Genomic DNA, 25,044 nt, shown 5'->3' on the forward strand with positions numbered 1-25,044 from the left:
AGGATATCACCAAGTTTTCCAAAACTAGCTTTTAAACATAACTTTAACAAAATATTACTCACAATGGCTCGTGCACAGCTATGCTCCACTTGGTCTCCACCTACACAACAAGCATACATGCATCGATGAAATGAAAGAAAGGCTACTTAAATTAACTTAACTTTGATTTTTCTTCTCTAATCAAACATGCTTCAAGTCGGTTTCTAGTCGTGTTTAATTTTTCTTTAGGTTCAAAACTCGTATAGGTTAAAAGGAACGAAAAGAACGCGAATCGAGCAAGTGCCCTGTTTAGCCGCATGTGCGTCAGAATCTGTCCGCACGTGCCGAAACAAAACAGTCTCCATCCAAGGTTTGGCTGCATGTGTGTGGTGGCCTTGGCCGCACATGCAGTGGTTCTGCAGTGGCTAAATTCGACTTGGCCACTTGTGCGGTTGTGGAGCAGATTTTCAGGTTCAAGGCGTTCTTGGTGTTCCTAGCTTCATTTTCTTCACCTAAAAGTCTCAAAACATGATATCTAAGGTACCAAAACATGAACAAATGATGTATGTTTCATAGAAGAATTCAAAGTTTAATGAATCAAAACAAGATTTTCTCTCAAAATTCTCGAACTTATTCTCTGTTCAAACCTTCTCCCATCTCTTCATTTTCAATGCTTCAAATTACGATGTCTTAGGTTCCAAAGTATGAAATAATGATACAAGATCCGTGGAAAATCATCTGTATGCAATAATTTCAAAGTTAGATAAACTAAATGCACAATTTAATTCAATAACTCTCCAACCTAGTTTCTTTCCAATCTTTTTCCTATTTTCTTCATTTCTATCTCCTCAAATCTTAGCCTAGATGATTTTCTAGCTAACTAATAACAATGATACAAGAAAGGGGGTTGAATTTCTTACTTCTTGGTGAATTTCTCTTAATTTTCCAAGCCTAGGATTTGTTGTTCTTTGATTTTCTTCCTTTCTCCTTTTCTCTTCTTCTCTTATTCTTCCTAGCTGAAGAACTCAAACTCTCTCAACTTTTCTCTAAGCTTCTCATTTCTTCTCTTCTATTTTATATGCTTCGATATATTAATTAGCATAAGTATCTTACTAATTACTCCATTAATTTAATTAACCAAGCTTAGTTCTAATTAATCATGTTTAGTTCCTAATGTTCATTAGCCTAATTAATCTTGCTTGGCTTTAGTTAACCTAGCTTAGTTTTTGCTAATCCCACTTAATTTCTAATAAAGTACTCATTAGACTAAGACCATTAAGCTCCTCAATTAGGGCTTCCTGAAATTGTTCAGTACTCAAGTTCAAATTAAATCCCTTAACTATTCAACACCTTCCAAATTCTCTAGGCTTTTCCACTAAAGGTATTCCTATTCACATTCTCCTTTCAAAGTTCTCTTCTAAAGTAGCATATCACATGTATCATACAAGCAAGGTAAGAGGATTTTCTAATATGAATGAATGCATGAATGCTATGTCAGCAATGCAAGATGTGGGTGTTACATTAATAATCGTGGAAAACATAACATCTTGTTTGTTTTTTAGCATTATAAAATGGACTGATTAAGTTATTTAAATAAAGAGAAAGAAATGAAAATGATGAAATTTGTACACAAGTAACTATAGGAGCAAACATAGATCAGGAGTGAAATTAAATTTATAAATGAGAAACCATTTTTCTCCATTCTTTCATTTTGCTTGGGTACTAGGGAGTGGAGACTGTTTTTGCCCTCTTTTGTCTGATAGAAAACAACTTATAATGGTTTAAAGTGATTTTGGCTGACAGGATATTTTTTGGATGGTGACTTATTATTCTCTTGGGTTTTGGGATGATCTAAGAAGCATGGACACACACACGTGACACAACATGCATACGACACGGACATGCCAACAAGCTAATTTTCAAAAAATGTAGGACACAACATGTGAGGGACACACATGAAATAGATAATTTTATATATTTATTATATGTTGTATTTATGAATGTATCATTCAATGATAATAAAAAATGCAATATGACACTAATCCATATAAATTTATATGGTTTTTATTTTATTATTGTATCTTAATTTGTTTTGTTCAAACTTATAATTAGTTTCACATGTGTCTAAACGATAGACACGTGTATTTAAGAGATACACATGTGCGTCCTCCAAGTGTCCAAAGCGTGTCCGGGTCTTTAGAAAATAGGACACGTTTTGAAGAGTGTCGGACACATGTCAGGGAAGTGTCCAAGGAGTGTCGGTGTCCGACACGGACACAACACAGATATGTTGCCTTCTTAGAAGTGTCCGTGCTTCTTAGGGGATGATGTTGATATGGTTCTATTTTGGCTTATTCAGTTTTGGTTCCAGTTCTTTGTCAAAAAGATGGTGAAGAAGAAAATGAAACTGGTTTGTTCATGTGAAAACTATAGGCTACAGAGAAGAAAAAGATATTTGTCTTACTATACTTGGTTTCAGGTATTTGTGCCCAATGCCCCTCGACATGGCAGTGGAAAGAGTATCTAGTTTGGAATCTTACATTGTGTGGCTTGGTGTGATTTGTAATATTTCTTGTTGGTGTCTGATCCTGCATGGAGCATTTAATTTCTTTTTGTCATGCAGTACAAATTTAAATTTTTCATGTTATATGTAAAATTGATCTTCAGAATAATTTGGTGCTTGTTTTTGTAGTATTAGTGGTGGTGCTCTTTTGGCTTCACTTTGCTATTATAATGTGATAGATGCATAGATGTTTGTCCTCTTTGCAATACTGTTCTCATGAATGGGTGATCTTCATTGTTGAACTTTTTTTGTTTCCTTCGGTTTTATTTTGCAGGAAATCTACTCCATAAAGTTGCCTGGAAATCCTAAACTTGGTGAAGGGAAGCCTGAAAATCAGAACCATGCTATCGTATTCACTCGTGGAAATTCAGTGCAGACAATTGACATGAATCAGGTCACTAAATGTTGCCTAGCTAATTTGAAAAATTCTCAAGGACTTGTTGCATGTTTTTCTTGTGCTATTGTATGTGTATGCGTAAATATAGTGTTTTTCAGTTGCAAATAATGTTGATTTGATGGACAGTCTCTTATTCCTTCAGTGACCACATGTATTACTACCTTGACAAACATGGTTATTCCGATGTACCTATATTTCATGTCACTTGGTCATCTCTGCCTCACTGCAAATCTGTACTTGGGGAGACCACTAGATTTGTCTTGTACCTGTGATAATTCTTTTTTCCTTCAGATATATTGATACCTGTCACTACTCTTAATTCCTACTCTAGCTGGAACAATGATTTCTATTATTCCAACCCATTATATGACAAGGAGAACCACCCCTTCTTCAAAATCCTTATTAAATAAATGGCCTAATTGATCATCTCACTTGATATTACTTATGAATGTTTGCTAGTCTGCAGAGAAATGGCAATCAACCCATATATGCTTCGTACCCTTATGAAATACAGGTTTAATTGCAATCTATATCTTATTTGAGTATCTTAAGACATGCAGCAGAGACATGAAACATCGTTTCACTGGCAGCCTGTACCATGGTTCTAGATGTGGCTTTGTTGCTTGACCAAGCTATCAGTCTGTTTCTTACTGTTCTCTTGAAGTAGATCAGAAGGAATGATGGGAAATTAACAAGCTACCTATTTATGTGAGAAAAATCCAATAATATCAAGAATTCTAGAAGGTCAAAGCGCTAGACTTTTTGCCAGGTCCTCCTTTTAGTTATTTCAGAATTTGTCAGATGGCCCTCTGAATGAATCGATTGAAACACCAATAGCAAATATGATATGTGGTGGTCTCGTACTTGCGTATATTAGCTTTCCTAAATGCTTCCTATAATTCAATTCTCGAACAACCGACATTTATCAAACCTGACCTGTTCATGTAAACAGGTCTGGCTCCTTCAAATGTTAGTTTCCTCAAGTCATAATTGACCTATTTTCTCCTAGCATTATAAAGTCCCTCTAAGATTGTTCCACACCCATGTCTGGAAAGTATCTAATCCAAGTGTTCTGAAACTGTGCTTCCTAATAATCCTTGGAAAAGGAAATTTGTTGAAATATTTTGATTAACAAACCTCTAATTAATCCTCATTAGTGTACTGTGACTATTTTGAGGTTGCGGTTGCTCTATATAGTACACTACGACTTTGCAACTTTCTCAACAGTTTCATCATTTGTTGCATTATTTTATTGTTCTTCCTCATTGTTTTTGGTTTAGGATAATTATTTTGAGGAAGCTTTGAAGGTGAGAAATCTTCTTGAAGAATTCCATTGTGACCACGGGATTCGTCCTGCTACCATTCTTGGTGTAAGGGAACATGTTTTTACGGGAAGGTTTGTATCCATCTAGTTACCTGTCTGTTTACTCCTATGATTCCACTGACTTACAATTACATGATTTTCAACCTGAGCTATGCAGTGTGTCATCATTAGCCTATTTCATGTCCAGTCAAGAAAGTTGCTTTGTAACTCTTGGTCAGCGTGTTCTAGCAAATCCTTTGAAGTAAGTTCATGTTTATCATGCAATTGACCTGGTAAGCTTTTTGTTATTGGAGCTTAGATATTAAAATTACTTTTCAGGGTCCGTATGCATTATGGTCATCCAGATGTATTTGATAGAGTTTTCCATATAACCCGGGGTGGTATTAGCAAGGCTTCTCGTGTAATCAACATTAGTGAAGATATCTTCGCAGGTATGCATGTTTTTCTTAACAAGACATCATTTGATTGGGATGATCATCTTTAGTTTGTTAATATGTTTCATATACAAGTTATCCAAATGTTGGTGACGTAAGAAGCGCATACATGGACATAGACATGCAAGACGACATGGACACACTGGCATGACCATTTTCAAAAAATATACACATCATGTGGAGGTCACACTCAAAATATGTAGTTTTATATATTTATTATTCCGTCCTTCCCATATTGTGTGTCCCTTTTGGGAGTTCCGACTTTTTAAGGGGAATGTAATGCATTCAAATTATGTAAAGGTTATAATAGCCCTTACATTGTCGTTATAAGACCATTATTGTTGTTATGCTATGAAGCACGGGCACGTTAGAATAGGTGCCATAGCGGTGTTAAACACGCGGACATGTCGGAGACACGTACGGGACACGCCATTTGGCTTGTCCCTTTAAATTTTTTTTTTTTTTTGCAAGAGACACGCCGGGGACACGGTTTAGGCTAGAAAAATTTAGAGTTTTAGCCCTAAATCTCAAACTCAGAAGAGAAGAGAAGAGGTGTACCTTCGATTCGAAGAAGTGTACCTCAGATTGTTCGAAGAAGGAGCTTGACCTCTATGTGGACGAACTCAATCGGTCAGGTAAGTGTCTCTCTCTCTCTCTGCGCGCCACCTCTGGCCTCTCGTCTCTCACCTCGCCTCTTTGCTTCTTTCTCTCTCTCGCCTTTTCGTTTCACTCTTCTGTCTTCTCTCTTCTCCTTGCTTCTGTCTTCTCTCTTCTCTTTCTCTACCTTTTCTTTATTTATTTTTTATTATAATTATTGTAAGTGCTAAATAAAAGCATTAAATAAAGAAGATGGGGGAAGAAGTTGAGGAGGTTGCTGGGTCCTCTCATAAAATATTAGTTACTTTTTGGGATTATAATTTTTTTTTCTTTATATTTATAATTATTTTAATTTCTTTATTTTTTTTTTATAAATATAAATGTAATAGTTTATATATATATTGAATTAATGTTAATTTTTATTAATTTTGATTGTTTGGTAACATAATATTAATCTAAATAGTAAATATATATTTAAAAAATAAATAAATTATCGTGTCTCCTGACATGTCTGTGTTTCCATTTTTTTGAAATCACTGTGTCCGTATGCGTGTCCGTGTTTGTGCTTCATAGTTGTTATGTTTATGTTTTCAGCAGATTTTGTATATAAGGTCACTTTTTCTCATTTTTTTCAGTTGTTGAAATCATATAAAAGACATGTAACTTACATTAAAATTTTAGATCTGCATGATTTAAGTGCCTGATTGTTAAGCTCTAGAAGATTTGAGTTGCTATTAGGCTAAATGGGCTTATGATGGGAAAAGAAAAAAAAAATTCAGGATAGTTGATTTGCTAGAGATAAATTCCCATATCTAGAGATACAAGAGCTAAAGCTCTGAGTTGCAATCTCAAAATATCAAAAGTTAGTTATAAGGAGGCTAACCACCTATTGATGGACATAGGCTAGCTCAAGCAAAAGCTAATTCATATCAGCACTCCCTTTCTTAAAAGAACTTATTTTGTAGTTAGGAGAATACAAAGACACAAGATTAGTTTGCAACATAAGCCACCAAATGTTGGATATTAAAAGTATAGATGTTCAAATGTGGAGGTTGTTAGATCGTCAATTCTCCCAAAAGCTTAAGTTGGGAAAAATGGGCCCTAACAATCAAACTATCCGATACCCTTCCTCACGTGCAGACCCCATCTTGTACATGGAAATGCAACATTCATGAAGAAAGAATGCAAATGGGGACCAAATGCAAATGAAGAGACTTGAACCCAAGCTTTGATGCTATGTAGCATGACAATTCTATGCTCTAACCCCCTTAAACAACTTTATGCTTGAAGATAATCTGTATACCATTTATTGTTGTTAAATGCAGGGTTCAATTCAACATTGCGTCAGGGAAATGTTACTCACCATGAATACATTCAGGTAAGGTTGGGTCTGTTTGTTTAAAAATGTAGTCAAAAGAATTCTAACTGAGAATTTATACAGGTTGGCAAGGGACGAGATGTTGGGCTCAATCAAATTGCCTTATTTGAAGGGAAAGTTGCTGGTGGTAATGGCGAACAAGTTCTTAGTAGGGATGTTTACAGACTTGGGCAGCTTTTTGATTTCTTCCGAATGATGTCATTTTATTTTACCACCGTCGGATACTATTTTTGCACTATGGTATGTTATTTATGCCATCTTGAGCTGTGAATCTCTGCAATGTTGTAAGCTTTGATTGAAAGGAGTGTTGGAATCTGTTGCTGCAGGATTGGAATGTTAGTTTTTAAGGATAATGTTAATTGTTTATTGGTTTGTTACTTTGTTTCATGTATCTGCAAAAAAAAAATATTAATTTTTTTGGGAGGGGAACCACTTAATTAGTGACTTTCTTGTGAATTTATTTTCTTGATATTGGTTGTGCTAAACATGTAATAGTTGTTTCTGTTTAGTGTCTAGAACTTGATGATCTTGATGTCATCTATTCCTATACAGTTCTCTTTCACATCAGTGCTTGGATCTGCTTATTATCATTTATGTTAAAAAAATGATGTAATATTGATTGATTGATATATTACAAGATTGCTTAATTACAATTCCTATACAATCTATATATAGAAGAAAATGTGGTAGTAGGTGTAGTGGAGGTGATAGTGGGTTAGGTGAAGTGGAGTGTGTGGTGAAGTGGAGGTAGGTGAAGTGGAGTGTGTAGTGGAGTAGGTGAAGGTAAAGATGGGAAATTCTAACAGCCCCCCGCAAACTCAAGGAGGAGAGAAACTAACCAACTTGAGTTTGGAGAGAGTAACAAAACAAGAAAATACATAAAAATAAAAAAGGATAGGAGACACTGTATGGTCGTGTCAGACCGTTGGTGAAGACACTGTATGGGGTGTCATAACGTTGTAGAGGACACTGTATGGTGGTGTCAGACCGATGTAGAAGACAGTTTATGGGGTCATGTCGGACCGTTGTAGAAGACAGTTTATGGGGTCATGTCGGACCGTTGTAGAAGACAATGTTGTGACAGTTTACGGAGTCTTGCTGGACCCTTGTAGAAACTAACCGGAATCAATGTCGGGACAGTTTACAGAGTCTTGTCGGACCCTTGTAGAAACTAACCGGAATCTATGTCGGGACAGTTTACAGAGTCTTGTCGGACCCATAAAGGAGCTAACCGGAATCAATGTCGGGACAGTTTACAGAGTCTTGTCGGACCCTTAAAAAGTCGCACCCTCAAAAGGTGTGCCCAATCTTTCAAAAGGCGTGCCATCAAAAGGCGTGCCCAATTCATCAAAAGGTGTGCCGGACATGATGGCGAGGCACGTGGGCGCCTTGGCTTGCGTGCCCGTTTGTCGGCTGGTGGCAAGAGGCGCGCGATGCGCGTGGCTGCCTCGGCTATTTAACCATGACAGAGCCTGAGGCCGAGGCAGAAGCAAAAAAACTGCGAAATCCTCTGTAAAACTCTTCGTTGTGCTGAGAGAGAGAGGCTGTAACACTCTGTTTTCTGAGAGAGATTTCTGAGAGAGATACTGTGTAACACTCTGTTGCCTAGAAAATGGCTTCATCGTCTTCCCGCGGGCTGCTCACCCTCTTTCCCGACCTCAACGAGTCAACAAGAGAGAGAACTGGTGCGGTGGCACTGGAACCTCAACCAAGCGCCCCGGAGTTTACTCCGTTGAACTTTCCGATGCGGTCTGTGGAGCAAAGAATGGCAGCGCAGTCGGATGTGGAGGCTAATCAGTATACTTTGAAGGCATGTGTGGAAAGCATGACGGCGGTCACAAATTTGTCGAACCGGTTGCAGAGTAGAACAAATGAGGTGCAGCATTTAAACTCCCAGCTGGCTCTGCTCCAACGCATGTATAAGGATGCGCGAGCAGGGATAAGCATGCTAAGGGCAGAAAACAAGGAGCTGAAGCGGAAGGCCACCGTGATGTTCCGATTTGGAGGGCCGCCGTATGCTGCAGTGGAGGAGCAGGGAGTGAACGTGCTCGGTGGACTGGGAAACACGGAGGCAACACCGTCAAGGGCCGCCCAGGACGGAGGCAAAAAAAAGAGACCAGCGGCAGAGTAGGTCGGTGGGTGGCCATCTGCAGAAAAGAAAACAAATATGTTGTTGTGGTATTTTTTTTTTTTTTTTTTTTTTTTTTTTTTTTTTTGTTGTTGTTTGTGTAAAAGGGTGATCGGGATGGATCCCTGAGATGAATAAAATATGGGTTGTTGGGCAAATTGGTAAAATGGTTGCAATGGAGTTTGGTATTTTTTTTTTTTTTTTTTTTATGATTATTTTTTTTTTTTAAGAATAATAAGAATAATAATAATAATAAAAAATAGGGAGCATGGAGTGGGCGGTGGGAAAAAGGTGCACATGGGTTGGTATGTCAGTCCATTGAGGAAAAAAACAAATAAAAAAAAAAAGAAAGGTGTTGATGGGGAGGAAGGTGGAACTCTCACTCGGTGGGACTATTAAAATAAAAAAAGCAAGATGTATGGTATTAATAAAAGAAGGCATGGGTGGGTGGAAAAGAAATAAAATAAAATATGATGATATTGGTATCCACCTGATATCAAACCACCAAATGGAGTGTGCACCATCATTGTGGCAGTACATTTCTTTTCTTGTGCGTCCCACACCTTTATACTGTGATCACTTGTCTTGCAAAAAGGAGAGAGCCATTGGAGGTCTGTGATTGCTATGGAGGTGGTTCGTAAGAGCCCGGATTGTGTTGGAAACGATTCGGCTCGGGTTACCCGATGTGAGGTGGTTCATAATAGGGGATGCATACGGTCTCCTAGCCACCCACCCCATGACGCCACTTGTCTCACTTCACCAACTGGTTTGCAGACAACAGTGACGGGTAAATCTGAGCGGTGTAGCCCCATGAGATGGAAACCGACCATTTACGCTGGTGATCATAGCAGATACTTTGTTGTATTGACCTGGGAACATCCTTTGAGTTGGATGCAACAAAACCACGCTGGAGATCCTTCACTGCAACATTGGAGATGAAGACGATCGAGACGGTGGTGTATGGGAGGACAACAGTGAGAGGAGGGGCAGTGATGGTGGACTCGAAGAAATTTCAAGGTAAGGTATGTGTAGTAAATTTTAGCGGATTAGGTTGAGGTCCGGCGGGCGGCCAAGGCGAGGTTGCCGCCCGCCGGTGAAGCGAAAAATACTAATTTCTTAACCTTGCTCTGATACCATGTTAAAAAAATGATGTAATATTGATTGATTGATATATTACAAGATTACTTAATTACAATTCCTATACAATCTATATATAGAAGAAAATGTGGTAGTAGGTGTAGTGGAGGTGATAGTGGGTTAGGTGAAGTGGAGTGTGTGGTGAAGTGGAGGTAGGTGAAGTGGAGTGTGTAGTGGAGTAGGTGAAGGTAAAGATGGGAAATTCTAACAATTTACTTTGGTGTTACTTGTCTGGTTCACATGCATAAATGGTGCTGCCGAAGAATATGATTTAACTGACGAAAGAAGAGTGAGATTAGAAACGAACTATGTATGCAGTACTTGATGTTCTTTGAGAATTTGATATATATTGTTGGACCTATTCGCTAATAGCTTTAGCTTTGCAGATGATTGTTTGCTTGACACATTATTAACTATGAAGCACAGATACTAAAAAAAACTATACGTGTACATTGTATACAATACACGAGTAGAATGCTGCATGTTATAATTACTCAAATAAAAGCTGAATCCCTGACAGGACTTCTTACTTATGTGCAGTTAACTGTGCTGACTGTGTACATTTTCCTTTATGGGAGGGCATATTTGGTAAGTTTTATTTTTGGATTTAATCTCCGAAGTATTTAGTATTGCTGTAGTTACAGAATGCCAGCACTGATTTTTCAGTGGTCAATTTTTTTGCTAATCACTTGCAAAGGCATGGGGGTGTGCACTTGCTTGCCTTGAGAAACATTAACCAGTAATATAGCGCTTAGGTGTTTTGATGCATTTATCTTTAATTGGCATCTTTTATTTACTTTATCTATCTTTATATATATATATATATATATTCCTGATTGTAGTTTAGGAGATTATGACATGATCTTGTTTCAGGCGTTATCCGGAGTCGGTGAATCCATACAACAGAGAGCTGATGTTCTGAATAATGCTGCTCTGAATGCTGCTCTTAATGCACAGTTTCTCTTTCAAATTGGTATTTTCACTGCTGTGCCAATGATCTTGGGTTTCATCTTGGAGCAAGGATTTTTCAGGGTATATTTTTTTAATTATGAATGATGTTAATGCACATATAGTGTGACAAAATTGTTATTTGCAATTAATTTTAACGAGTTAATGTCCTTGGTTCTAGTGAACTATCATTTTCCGTTTGGTACGTTTATATTGTGGACATTTTTTTTTTTTTTTAAATTGCTAATGTATTATGTCAAATTTCACTCCAAATTTCATGATTGTTGCCAGTACTCGTATAATTAATTGGGAGTACAAAAATGAAGAACTTATTGTAGTTAAACATTTCCTGTTAATGTTCTTTTCCAGTTTTGGGAAAATTAAAGTATTTCCTGATCTACTTGTGTCTAGATTGAAGACAAAAAATTGGCAGCTGTACATGTTACCTTTACATTTTCATTTGTCTTTGTTTTTAAAGAGAACTTTTCACTGGGATTGTGCAAGTGAGGCCAAAAGGAGTTGGATTGTGGCTGAGAGAATCAGTTTTAAGTTTGATTAAAAACTATTCTGCCCAAGACAAGACGTATTGAAGCAGGAATAACATAGCTAAGTTCCAAAGAGATAGGGCACAGCCTTCTTTGAGTTGAAAGCAATTAGGATGCACTCTAGAGAAAAAGTTTGTAGGGGAATAACATACAGTTGATAAAATATAAGTAAAATATGATGAGCTTGCAGAAAATTAAACATTTGTAAAGCATGTGCTTTATGTTTAAAAAGAAAAATAAAGAAACTAGTGGTGCAACCTTCTATGTGGTGTATCTTCAAGAAAATGATATTTGGTTTTCCTTTCCTCATTCCTTATGAGATCAATTGGTGCCAAAGAGGCTTATTCAGCTATTCTCCGTGTGTGTGTGTGTGTGTGTGTGTGTTGTTATTATTATTATTATTTTCTGTAGGGGTGCAAGTGTGAACAAGTACTTTGTGATAGTATTGTTTAATATTTTTTGTAAATAACATACTTGAAATGTTGCTTGGGTTGCCTCTATGTTTACTTCATACACAAGCTTTATATTTGCCCTTGACATTTTCTATTTTTGAGCTTAAACCAAGTTTTTTAACTGTCTCACTTCCGGCTTTGTTTTGATTGCTGCCTCAGGCTGTTGTTAGTTTTGTCACTATGCAACTCCAACTCTGTACCATCTTCTTCACATTCTCCCTTGGCACAAAAACACATTATTTTGGCCGCACTATTCTCCATGGTGATGCAAAGGTTGGTTCATTTACTCTATTGCTGTTACTTATTCTTCTGCCTTGGACATTTATGATTATCTCTAATTGCTTAACAGTATCAAGCAACGGGTAGGGGATTTGTGGTCCGCCATATCAAATTTGCAGAGAATTACAGGCTTTACTCTCGGAGTCATTTTGTGAAAGGGTCTCTCTCTCTCTCTCTCTGTGTGTGTGTGTGTGTGTGCGTGTGTGTGCGAGCCCCTGGAAATAAAGCGTTTACCTATTTTATTATCTTAATGTCTTCAGAATGGAAGTTGTGCTTTTGTTGGTAGTATACCTTGCATATGGATATAATGAAGGCAGTGCACTCTCCTACATCCTTCTGACTGTCAGCAGTTGGTTCATGGCTATTTCTTGGCTTTTTGCTCCCTATTTGTTTAACCCCTCCGGTTTTGAGTGGCAGAAGTAAGGGTTGTTTCATATATATATATATATATATTCACTTTCTGCCCAATATTATGTGATGACATTTTTTTCTCTCCCTGTTTTGTTCTGTTCTAGGACCGTAGAGGACTTCAGAGATTGGACAAATTGGCTTCTTTACAGAGGTGGAATCGGAGTTAAGGGAGGAGAAAGTTGGGAAGCTTGGTGGGATGCAGAACTGGTATTACTTTTGCATCTAGTTTAATGAGCTGATCAATATTGAAATATTGGAGTCTGAATGTTACGTGCGTAGACGGGCTGAATAGGCTAATCAATTAAAAAACCTAGTTTTATGTTCAATTTTAGCTTTTTAACCCAATTAGCATATGAACAATCAATCACATGAGTACACAAGATGTTACAGGGAAAAGCCGAAAGGGCAAAAAACCACGGTCCCAACACTCAGCAAAAAATCCACTATGAGATCAAAGAGTAGAAGACATAGTTGAGAGGACTTACAACTGTTACCTAGTTTTACCTAACACAGATGACTTGTGGTTCTCCACGAGCACAACTTGACTCAATCAGCCTTCTTGATCTTCTGGACACCATAAAGCAGCAGTCTCAATCTCAGTTGTTGAACGGCTCCGATTACCTATCCGGTCTTGATTGTAGAACGAACAATGCAATAATGCAGAGTTTTTGAAAGGGTTTTGTGGATTTTTGAAACTAAAATCGTATATATTCTCTAGAGTGTATAAAATATTTTTGCATTGAAAGCACAATGATCGGGATACTGTAAAATGAATTACGGAGGTCTTTATATAGAAAACAAGTTTCCAAAACCAATACATGATAGTTTTTATATTCTTTTTAAATTCTTTTTATGAAAAATCTTAACCAATGCAACTGAAAAACAAAACCAATTTATGATAGGTTTTTGTATTTTTTTGCACTTTTTTTTGTGAAAAACCTTTTTCAATGCAACTGAAACATATGTGAAATCTTTATCTGAACTGATAATGGAGTGAAGCTTTAACCTCAGTGTGTAGGGTTGACTGATTATGATAATTTACCAAACTGCCCTCACAGTTGTAAAATATTCTAACACTCCAATAAAAATTGCTTTTGTCCACAAAAATTGCCAACATAAAATATTCTGTAACCAATATAATTCTCAGTTTTCTTTTATTGTTTCTAGCCCTTGCAATGCTTTATAGTTAGATAAAGTCGTCGTTGTTCATCTAATGCAAATCTCTTGTTCAACATAGTCTTTTGAGATTTGTTATGATGGTCAACTTAGAAGCATGACTCGAAAACATTGATGGAACAATTTTCAAAAAATGTAAGGCGGCACGTGGGCTATACCTATATGCACAAATACATAGTTTTGTATATTTATTACATATCATATGTATGATTATTTCATTCAAAGACAAGTATATATATATATATATATATAAAAGAAACACAACACAACACAAAATTTTAAAGTTTAAAGAATAATTTATTATAGGTAATAGCAGTGTTGTCAGCACCTTACACTTCATGATATGTATGATATGATTCAATACTTTTTAGAGGTAAATTGATACTATTATTAATACATATCTTAAATTAAATGTATCTTATAATACATGTACACCTTGGCGGAGCCCAAAAAAGATTATCACAAAAGTGATGAGTACCCTCGGTATCATTGGAAACATCACCACTGTCAGTAGGAGGTAGGAGATGTTGCACCGTCTCAGTTAAAGCGGCAAGTTGCCTTCTCATCTCGGCAATTTCATCTCTTTGATATGGAACCCCATTATCGCTTCCAACCGGAGGATTGACCTCAGCATCATCACCCAAATGCAGATCTCAAGTCCTACCACAGCCACTCCTACAACCTCAGCCTTGTTGAGCCATTGAAAACAAACAGTCCAATACAAAAATATTACCCCAAAATCACAAAGAATCAAAGAAATCGGTGCACAATAACACCAACCAAGAATGTAGTGCAACACATCAATAGTAAATTCATTCAAGAAGTTCAATATCAAAGAAAGCAATCGAAGAACAATTGAAGAACAAGCATAGAAAATCATATTCCACTTTCCCAGCCAAGTCGAAAACAAGAACTAGAGAAATCCAAAATTCTGAACTTGCTAATTGAATCTCGAAGACCAGCAAGACCAGTCGACTTTGAAAACAGCCAAAACTTTACCCAGATGTCGAATGAAGATCTGCGATACCCATAACCAATTTCTCTGATCGAAAAATCTTGATGGGTGATTCAAAACAAGCAAGTCGAACCATGATTCAAGTTCGAATCATGATGTGATCAGCAAACTTCGAATGACGACATGGCCCATGAGCAAGGCACTTGTGATGTCTTCAAGCTTCAAATCGCAAAGTGTTCTCGGCATGTGATCTTGCTGTGATCAACGGACTTTGATTCGTGAAGACGTTTTAATTCGCATCGCGATCGTGCTCTCGATACTGAAAATGGAAGTCAATTTTGCAGCTTCTTGGTTCACTTCTACAGAATCTGAGATTTTCCAAGTGCTACAACCCAGAGAGAGAGGAGCAGAGACAAACCTGAATCTGAGATTTCCAGGTGCTGCGATTGAAATTCCTCGTGGGTTAATCAACCTAGGTCAGTTTCTAGGTGATGAATCTTGAAAATTGAAAGAATAAGATCTAAATCCTATTCCTCTTATACCAAAATGATGGGATCCCAGAACAAGAGAGAGAGAAATTAGGGAGAGAGGAACCCTATGGGTTCTAGAGAGAGAATATCGAGAGAATATCTCAATATCAATCAATTATCGTACATAAAAGTTAGTTACAAATGATCTCTGCTTCTCTAGACACTGACTCACATGTTAGGTGAGGGGGGCTTGGTGTAATTAACCCGTGTTTTGGATTTAGAAGATAATACATATTGGCAAACAAATTATCATAGAAAAGCCTTGGGTGCGTATGCATCTATTAAGGATATAAATAGTTGTTATCGCCTTGTCTAATTGTTTAAACTTTTAGATGACTTGGTGATTTAAAATTTATCGCCTTATTTGTAGTAGTTAATTAGGGTTGCGCATGGCTTTAGTTTTTTTGGGAATATGGCTTTAGTTTTTATGGCTTTTGCTTACAACTTATGAGACAAAATTTGCTTAAATAAGCTAAAAGCAAGCTGATTATCGAAAAGTTGAAGGAGGGATGCTTTTAGGTTTTGTTTTTTAATTTTAAACTTTTTGCCTACAAGAAGTTGCAACAAATAGGGCCATCATGTTTTGTAATCAATAGATCTTGTATTCAAAACTTATAAACCACTATCTACGAGATAATTATAATCCTTGCAAGTTGCACATGATTTGGATGATTATGGAGGACAGTCTAGCCTCATGTGAAGATAATTATAGTACTTGCAAGTTGCACATGATTGGATGATTATGGAGGAAAGTCTAGCCCTATGTTATCAGAAAATGCTAATACCCTAGCGAATTATGTATTGGTACGCACGTTCCAAAACATGGTACATTTTCATTCCAAAACGATAAATTTAGTGATCCAAAGCGATCCCCAAATTTTTTTCTAATATATTTCTTTAAATGTTAACTTAGGAGGGAAAAAAACCAAATATATGAACTAAAATCTAAGGTGAGTTAAGTTTTGATTAGACAAAAAATAAAAAATGGGTCATAATTTTCGTAGAAATGATTTGCTACATGAAAGAATAATTTTTTTTTTTATTGGATACTTAATTGTTGAAAGAAAATTACTCTAAAAGTACATAAAATTCTTAAGTATAATATATACAAGTCTACTCCTATCGTACCTCATTTTAGAGCATGTGGCGTAAGCTACATGTGTGGTTCTGGGCAAAACAGGGCCGTTTGAATTTTCACTATGTTCTAAGTGTTCTTAGCTTGGTTCCATGGTTAGGGCTTAAGCATATTCGACCTAAAACATGTAAATTTGATGACAAACATGAAAATTGGGTTGTTTTCCAAATCAAAAACATCAAAACTTGGCTAGGTTTCAAGAATCAAAGATCAAACTTCAAGATTTGTCAAGAATTTCAAGAATTAACTCCTTTTCCAAAACCTTTCATTTCTTTCCTCCAAAACATGAATCAAATATGCAAAACTCTTGAAAATTAAAAGAACATATGGTGATAGAGGTTCAAATACATCAAGAACAACAAAAACTACTTCAAAATGATGAAATTTCAAGTTTCTTATCTTGTTTTTCAACTTAACCAAACCTTCTTCCTTCTATCTCAAATTTCTTCATTTTAAACTTAAATTGATTCTAACTTTTTCTTGGTCTTGGATGCTAGGAGGGTTACTACAAGAATTTGGAAAGTAATCGCACCTTAGAACACTTTGTGGGATGAATTTGAGGTAGTTTCCCTTAGGTTTCTCTTTTCTCTTTTCTGTCTCTCCTCTCTTTTTCTCCTCTTCTCTAGTTTCTTCTAGCTTTTCTTCTTTGTGCAGAATTTTTTCCTCCTCATCATTTTGTTTTGTTGATTCAAGGTAAGACAAAAAAAAAAAAATGTGTAGGGCAAAAGGATTTGTTTAACTTAACCTAATCCATGTTAAGACTTATTAAACAAGGTTAAATCTTAATCTCTCCCAACTTAATTAATCCTAATTAAAGTTCACTAATTATACTAAATTATTACTAATCCCGATTAGGAAAACTCAAATAGTATGAAACAGACAAGCGCATTAGATTAAGGTCCTTAAGCACTTCAATTAGTACTAAAGCATATCACTTTAGTAGAAACGCATCTCACATATTGTAATTAATGCTCTGGTTATTGATGAGAGGCTCTTTGATCAGAGAGCTCGTATAATCATATCACATCATTCAAAAAGCTTCTTCATATGGGTTGCTTATCTTATCTCTCTCATCAATAACTCTTCTCTCTTCACTTCATTTTTCAAAACCTGAGATGTTTTCTCTCTTTCATCTATGGCTATCCTCTCTCTTTCATCACTTCATCAAAGAGAGATTTTGTTGAAATCCAAATGAAAATCAAGAATCAAATAGAGAGAGCAGACAAATGCCCCAATTAGGGATAAAACCCCCAAGGGTTAGAGAGAGAAACCAAGTTCTACTCCAATCTCAATGTATATTCTTTTATTCCAAAATTAAGTACAATAGGTATTACATCACCTATTTATAGACTACAACTAACAAGCTATTTAATAGACACCTAATCTATTTATTCTATTACATCATACTCTTCCTCTTTAAGAAACTTGTCCTCAAGTTTAAGTAGCAACTAAGCAAACTCAATGTAACACTATTCATGTAACCATAGGTAAGGAGTAGGTGCTGCATTTCCTTGCTCAAGAACAAACATGATTCTCGCAACTTAGCCGTCTACAAATACATTGAACTTCATCCTTGCATCCATGGCTTAACAACCATAGGTTTGTCCATATTCTCTCACTAAAAAACTTAGATAGACATCCATTTCCAAACCCCTTCACCTCTAACCTGCATACTCGTGCAGAAGAATACTCATTCTGTCGGAATGAGACTAATGGTTTGCAAATGACATCTTCCAAAGCAAGCTGAGAAGATTGACACAATGATAGGATGGATGATGTATCCACTAGGAAAAACCTTGAGAATAGCTGATTACGAGCTGGAATTCGGCATTGCACGTGTTCTTTCTTTCCTCCCTTGGCACAAATGTGAACTGAGCACACAAGAAGCAACCTACTCAACTCAAAATAACTTTGTTAAGAGGTATGAAAGAGTCCTAACAATAAACTTCAAATAATTTCTTTGAAGCTGCCAAAAATTTTAGTGGCGGCTTGTGATGCGACAAGTCGTCCACTCGTTTGTTTCAACTCATCTCTTTGATTATGAATTTGATTTGGATTAGCATCAGTGCTCCTTCCAATTGAGAAATTTATCCCGATTTCGTAACCAAAATTTCGCAGCATAAACTCTACCATATCCTCCCCATCAACTGGTACCTCGTTGAGCAATGGAGACAAAACAGCCCAATTTTCAAGATTGCAGTAATACGAGATCAGTTGAGCACTTCTCTACAGTCCCAACTTAACTAGCCAATTTCACAAACTAGTGAAGCCACACACAATTATTACAACCTTTCAAGGTGAAACCAAAGAAGAATGGACCAATAACAAAGATTGAGTTCCAACCAAGAATCAAGAATGTAGAACTCAGATTTCAAAAGTCCAATCAAGAATCACAAACCCAAGTCGACCAACAGTTCAAGAATAATAATGGAACAATTCAAACTGTCTAGTGTTTGAACAATTCAATCAATTCAAGAGCATAGCATATGCAAATGATCCCAATCAAATCCCAATCCCAGATATAGATCCCCAAATCACAATATTAAAATTTCAGAACTTGCTCCAAATCAAGAAATTCAGAAGTTGCAAACTGAAATCAATTCAAAGTCAAATGAGTTCAAGGTCAAACAGAGATGTCCATGTTTTAAATTTAGGGACACACAAATTGAAATGAAATCAACCTTCAGTCACGAAAAACCCAAACCAGCGAAGAATTGAGTTTTTTGAGATCACAAACTTAAATTGCGATGATGAATCTTGGTTCTCATTGGGTAGCAGTCTCAGTACTCGTGTGAGATCAAGTTTCATGACTCCGAATCAAGTGAACACAGATTTCGTGACTTCAACTCAGAAATAAAATATAATCGCGATTCAAAATCTAGTGCAACTTTGAATTAGAAGTGCTAGGGTTCAACTTCGAGTCAGATCACGATCTAGTTCTAGGGATGATCAACTCGCATATGGCTGCGAAATAGATTGCAAGTTCAGATTGAATATCTTAGATGACTCGTACTCACTGGTGGACTTCAAATTGTGGCTGTGAAATTGATCGACAAAAGAACCCATGAGCAGAGATCCAGAGTTTCGTTGAAGACTTGACTGCTTTGAGATTGTCAAATTAGGGCTTCAAAGCTGGCTTTGAATTTGAAGGCAAGCTTCGCCTTAGATACATAGGTCAGATTGCGATCGCTTGAACCAGGTCAGTGTTCTAGGTCAAAGATTGAATGAATCTTAGCCTTCGATGAACTCGCTTTTGGTTGGTCAGAGTCATTCTCCCATGAGCTTGATTATGAGATGTGGTTCAAGATTGCGAAGACAAATCCAAGGCTAGGGTTTCTTGGATCAATGTATGATCACCAAGGATTGTTCGTAAAGATACAACTCTGTTGCAAATGGAGATGATTGTTGAGGCGATGGCGATGGCGATGGCGATGGTGATGAAATGATTGTTGAGGCGATGGCGCTGAGATCTTCCCCCTCCCAAAGCTCGTTCTCACTTTTGCCCCCTTCTGACATCTCTAATCTCTCTCATGAAATCCTCTGTTCTCCCTCTCCATTCTGATCCTTCATCAAAACCTTCCTGAGTGTTTGTGTTAGGTTGAGAAAGATGGAGACTGTTGTAGTTCTGACCAAAGCCCGACCGATTCTTGTTGAACCCGAAGTCAATGCATTTGAAGCTACATTCGGATGAATTTGGCTGATAAGTTCTCTAAACCAAAATTGTCGGTTTAGGTGACAGGTGTCTGGCAAACCCGACCCGACCCGACCCGTGAATAGCTCTTATGCCTAGTGTGTGCTCACTGGCAATACTTGAAGTGTGCAGGACAAGGACAAGCACCCCACCCATCCGTAGGTACATAGGTTGAGAGAGGTCTTGGGTTCAAGTCTTTCCATTGGCTTTTTGTATTTTATTCCCGTTTGGTTTTTTCTTCTCTCTTTGGTTGTTTGTTTCTCCTTCTATTTTGTTTTTTGTTTCTCTCCACATGCAAGACAGTATTGCACGTGAGAGATGGTGTTGGATAGCTCGATATACATCTTTGAGCTCATTTCCTAACAACTTAAGCTTTTGGGACAAGGGTGATCTAACATCTTGGGCCTAAGGCCGGGTATGAGGTTGCAGGGTTACTGGCTTCACCGCTCGACATATGGAAGATTGGATGAAGTCATTTTAGATTGTTTCAACAGTTTAGTTTCGTAATTTGTTTACTCCCCAAAGCATTTCTTCACTTACTACGCCCTTTCTTGTCTTTGCGTGTCTAGGTATCCACCGTAAGCCTTTTCTCTCATTTGAATCATTTTAGTCTGCCTGCAACGCTGGACCTAGGGTATTAATGACCCGCTATTCAGTGGAGGATATGTTATCAGTCTCTATCTTTCAATGGACTAAAGATTGCCCAATTCTCTCATCCACAAAATGTTAAGGTGGCAAAGACAAATGTCTGATGGAATTCAGTTATTCAGTTTGGACAAGACCATTTTCAATTCTGATATCTTCTGTTGGCTTCTCATATTTGTGTTATATTCTTTGAATTTTATTTTTGTGTTCGAATATATTGACAACTACATTATATTTCTACTTTTTTTGTTGTTTTGTGTGTATTGGAGTGAATGTTTCTACATGTTAACTTATGGACTGTAGACTTAGTTGATTCCTTAGAGCATTTGAAATGAACTGTTGATTTGTAGCATGTGACAGGTCATACTTTAAGATGCCCAAGAAGTCTTTTTTCAAGTTTTTACTTGCACTTTTGTTGATGACATCCCAATTTTGTGATTAATGTATTGAAAGACATTAAATGTTTCAATTCTTGTTCCCAAGAACCGACTGCTTGATGATTGGGTGGCATGACTTTTCCTTCATCTTCTGTCCACAGGCACATATTCGGTCCTTTTCAGGAAGGATGATGGAGACTATTCTGAGCCTCAGATTTTTCATCTTTCAATATGGTGTCGTCTACAAGCTTCATGTGCAAGGATCAAACACATCATTATCGGTAACAACTTTCTTCATAAGATGGAAAGGATTTTTTTTAAGCCCATATCTGCCTGTCAAATTCTTGTTATTGTTGCAATTGGCAGGTCAGTTTTACATTCATGTTTGTTTTCCAAAAACTTGAAGCTAGACGTAAGTTACACAATTCAGTCCTCTTTTTCAAGATAGGGCAGAGATATTGAGAGGTCTTATTTATGAAAATAAAAATAAAAATTAAGAGGTCTTATATTTGTTATAGAATACAATATATTGGATGATTTATGCTGAGTGTAATTTTGAATCACAGCACTGATGATGTTAGATGTAGTATCAATACTGTTGTCTAACTGGAACTGAATCCCAGAATTGTAGTTTTTATATAAAAATGAGCACTCTACCTTCCATCATAATCATCATATTATGTCGAATGCAATGTGTCATAAAGTTTGGTTTATGTTTTTTATGTTGCGTGGGGAGCGGGGAGGTTTGGGAGGGTAACATCTTTACCATTTACTAGATGTGTGTATACCTATGTTTCATGGACTCAAATACAAATGTTGGGTGCAAGTGTGTATCTAGAGGCCGAATCCATCAAAATCTCAAATTTAAGAGCACACAAACACTGCAAAAAAGGATTATATTTTTATATATTTAATTTATTATATTAGATAAAAATGATGTTGCATGTAACGTAGAGTCTCAAAATGTATTGTACTCATTTTATAGAAATTATATAACAATACATACATATAATGGATGTGTTAATAACAAATATATATATATATATATATAAGAAGTGTCAAATGAAAAGTATCAGACACATCCCAACCCCTTGTCTATTTGTCATGTATCCGACACAAGTATTTGATTTATTTTGAAGAGTCCATGCAACATAGGTGTATGCTATGGTTTACATGATTGTTGGTGAAACTTATGCATTCTGTATACATGAATTACCTTGATGTTTGATTTGATATTGATGTTGAGTTGCCTTTTGCATCAAAGGGTGTATTTATAACTTTCAGCTATATTTTATGGTTATAAATAAATTTACGAATGAACATATACTTGCACGTAACATCTATGCTCAAACCAAAATTACCAACAGGCACTTTCCGCATAATTAACATCCCCCCTGCCTCACACTAACATCAAAAATACAATGAAATAAAATTCTATCGTAAATTTAATTTATCCAGACAATTCAGGGTTCAAGGACTGTGAAGTGTTATGGGTCTTTTTTGTTTTTTTTTTTTTGATAAATAATGAAGTGTTATGGGTTTTACCTCAGTGGGGCATAGGGAATTTTACAAGCCTGAGAGTTGTTCAAGTTGCATGGTGGTATCTTTTCTTTTTATTTTATATATATATATATATATCTTGAAATTTGGTTACATGAGAAATTGAGTTAGTTCCAAACTGATGTGAATTAGATGGGAAATGAAAATAGAGTTGCCAGCTTATAATATATAATTTTTGTTTTTCCATAGGTGTATGGCTTCTCGTGGATTGTGCTGGCGGTGCTCATTATTCTTTTCAAGGTCTGCAACATAAGTTTGAACCTTGAATGCTAAACTCGGAACCTTTAAACATGCTGTAATCTGGACCTTCTCTTGTATTTTGTCCTATTGCAGGTGTTCACTTTCAGCCAGAAGATATCGGTTAATTTTCAGCTGCTGCTGCGCTTTATCCAAGGGCTCTCCTTCTTACTTGCAGTGGCTGGTGTGGCGGTTGCTGTTATATTTACAAAGCTATCAGTTGCGGATATTTTTGCTTCCATCTTGGCATTTGTACCCACTGGGTGGGGAATTCTGTCTGTAAGTTATCTGAGTTCATTTGTTTATTTTATTTCTTGTTTCCACTAACTTTTTGAGAGGACAAATAAAAAAATAATTACCAGTCTCTCCAACAAACTCAAACAATGTTGTTATTGTGGGGACATCTTTGTGGTCAGGAATGATGTGCATATCAGCCTGGTTCAATCAGATCTTTAGCATACATAGTGACATTATCTTGCGAGTCTTGTCCGTTGCAATATAGTTGGACCAAAAGATTATTTCAGATCACTTAGGGAGGGCTGTAAGCACATCTATGGATTCTTACAATTGTTCTATTTAGTCCATTATTTTAAAATGTCGTCTCCCTGGAAGTGCAATTCAGATGACTTTTACGACAAAGCCATGAAACTGTGTCCTGCTGACTATGCTTTGCTTACACCCCTCATGCCTATCTTGGAATTTTTTGTATCGTGTCTGGTTTTCCCAAAAGTTCACAGAACTACTTCCCAGAATGAGTTGCTAGTTTTTTTTTAAGCTTAATTTTCGTGAAGAAAAGCATCCTTTGTGACTGTCAGTTGCTATGGACCTCAATTATATTGAACAATTAGTACACCCTATTATATTGTGACAGACGACATGCAATTTCACATGCTTTTGATGGCAAGAAGAGAAAATCAAACAACTTTGGTCTTGTTTTACATATGATGATTGATTCTATTCTCTCTTGTTTTACATCCAAAGGAGTCTTGCCTTGGTGTTCTCTTATTATATTCTAACATGAAATTGTTTGATAATTTTTTTCCTTTTTTTTTTTCCCCTTTCCAGATTGCTGTGGCTTGGAAGCCTTTGATTAAGAAACTGGGATTATGGAAATCGGTACGTTCAATAGCCCGTTTATACGATGCTGGGATGGGGATGCTCATCTTCATCCCCATTGCACTGTGTTCATGGTTCCCATTCATTTCCACATTCCAAACCCGCCTCATGTTCAACCAAGCATTCAGCAGAGGGTTGGAGATCTCTCTTATCCTTGCTGGAAACAACCCCAATACTGGCTTATGATTATATCATGTTTGTGCCCAAAAACTTTGTTAGTCGTTTTTTGTACATGATGAGAGAGACTACACTACAACTACTATTGTTTTGACATTTGTAGTTTCTATCTGTAACCTTCCTTTTGGCTGTTTATTGTTCTTGTTCTTGTTCTTGTTCTTGTTTTTATCTAGAACGGCTTATTTTGATGTAGCAGCGTTGTAAATGTACTACTAGGTGTTTGGTGCTGTTCTTGTTCTTGTTTGTTTTTTCCGGAACCGCTTATTTTGATGTTGTAAATGTACTACTAGGTGTTTGGTGCTGTTCTTGTTCTTGTTTGTTTTTTCCGGAACCGCTTATTTTGATGTAGCAGCAGACTTTGTAAATGTACTACGAGGTGTTTGGTATTGCCACCTGAGGTGTGAGAAACACAAGAAAGCTGATTGTAGTTTCTATCAGAGCATAGCTTGCTTGCTTGTGTTTCGTTTTTTTATGCTTTTTCTAGTCACGTAGATGGTACATGAGGATCAATAGGTAAGTGAGGATTTCAATTTCTTTGTTGTTGAATTAATAATGATACGAGTGTAATTTTTATTAAAAAGAAAATAAAACAGTATATATTCAAATTAGTGATGAATTCAATTTAGAAGGTGTTTAAGGGATTAGGTCCAGTGTATTGTTTTTTTATTGGTAAGAAGTCCATTTGTGAAATAGTTTGGTGAGAGGTAGTTTTACTTATTTTGAAGGGTATTTTGTTTTTAATTTTATCGCTTAATTTATTTGTTAACTTTTTTCTATTGATTTTTTTGACTATTATTCAAATTATTTTCTGTGTTCAAATTATTTTTGATCTATTCAATTTTTTGGCCCTGTTTGGTAGAGCTGTGGGAAAGT

The 25,044-nt window shown here is 36.5% G+C and overlaps 1 protein-coding gene and 1 long non-coding RNA gene across 5 annotated transcripts in view; both read left to right on the forward strand.

Annotated features, from left to right (window-relative positions):
• Nucleotides 1-24,608, forward strand: part of LOC114278647 (callose synthase 9) — a 93,690-nt gene extending 69,082 nt beyond the window's left edge. For 2 of the 4 annotated variants that reach the window (XM_082910522.1, XM_082910523.1), the window contains exons 37-52: nucleotides 2,817-2,936; nucleotides 4,220-4,335; nucleotides 4,421-4,504; nucleotides 4,582-4,694; nucleotides 6,620-6,672; nucleotides 6,736-6,912; nucleotides 10,478-10,525; nucleotides 10,811-10,969; nucleotides 12,042-12,155; nucleotides 12,232-12,320; nucleotides 12,422-12,580; nucleotides 12,677-12,779; nucleotides 21,243-21,362; nucleotides 22,831-22,881; nucleotides 22,975-23,157; nucleotides 23,944-24,473. In XM_082910522.1, the coding sequence (XP_082766648.1) occupies nucleotides 2,817-2,936; nucleotides 4,220-4,335; nucleotides 4,421-4,504; nucleotides 4,582-4,694; nucleotides 6,620-6,672; nucleotides 6,736-6,912; nucleotides 10,478-10,525; nucleotides 10,811-10,969; nucleotides 12,042-12,155; nucleotides 12,232-12,320; nucleotides 12,422-12,580; nucleotides 12,677-12,779; nucleotides 21,243-21,362; nucleotides 22,831-22,881; nucleotides 22,975-23,157; nucleotides 23,944-24,180 (1,926 nt within the window). In that variant the 3' untranslated portion in view covers nucleotides 24,181-24,473. Of the gene's footprint in view, nucleotides 1-2,816; nucleotides 2,937-4,219; nucleotides 4,336-4,420; nucleotides 4,505-4,581; nucleotides 4,695-6,619; nucleotides 6,673-6,735; nucleotides 6,913-10,477; nucleotides 10,526-10,810; nucleotides 10,970-12,041; nucleotides 12,156-12,231; nucleotides 12,321-12,421; nucleotides 12,581-12,676; nucleotides 12,780-16,865; nucleotides 16,930-21,242; nucleotides 21,363-22,830; nucleotides 22,882-22,974; nucleotides 23,158-23,943 lie in introns of all 4 variants that reach the window. The other 2 variants (XR_014357487.1, XR_014357486.1) reach the window with 2 other exon arrangements.
• LOC145814025 (uncharacterized) lies at nucleotides 9,291-9,975 on the forward strand. The gene is made up of 2 exons (XR_014357488.1): nucleotides 9,291-9,430; nucleotides 9,491-9,975. It is a non-coding gene; the product is annotated as an uncharacterized LOC145814025 (long non-coding RNA).
• Nucleotides 24,609-25,044: the final 436 nt, after the last annotated feature.

Source organism: Camellia sinensis, unplaced genomic scaffold (assembly GCF_055761805.1).
Source record: "Camellia sinensis isolate YWXY unplaced genomic scaffold, ASM5576180v1 Unanchor1, whole genome shotgun sequence".
In the NCBI taxonomy this organism is placed as follows: domain Eukaryota; kingdom Viridiplantae; phylum Streptophyta; class Magnoliopsida; order Ericales; family Theaceae; genus Camellia; species Camellia sinensis.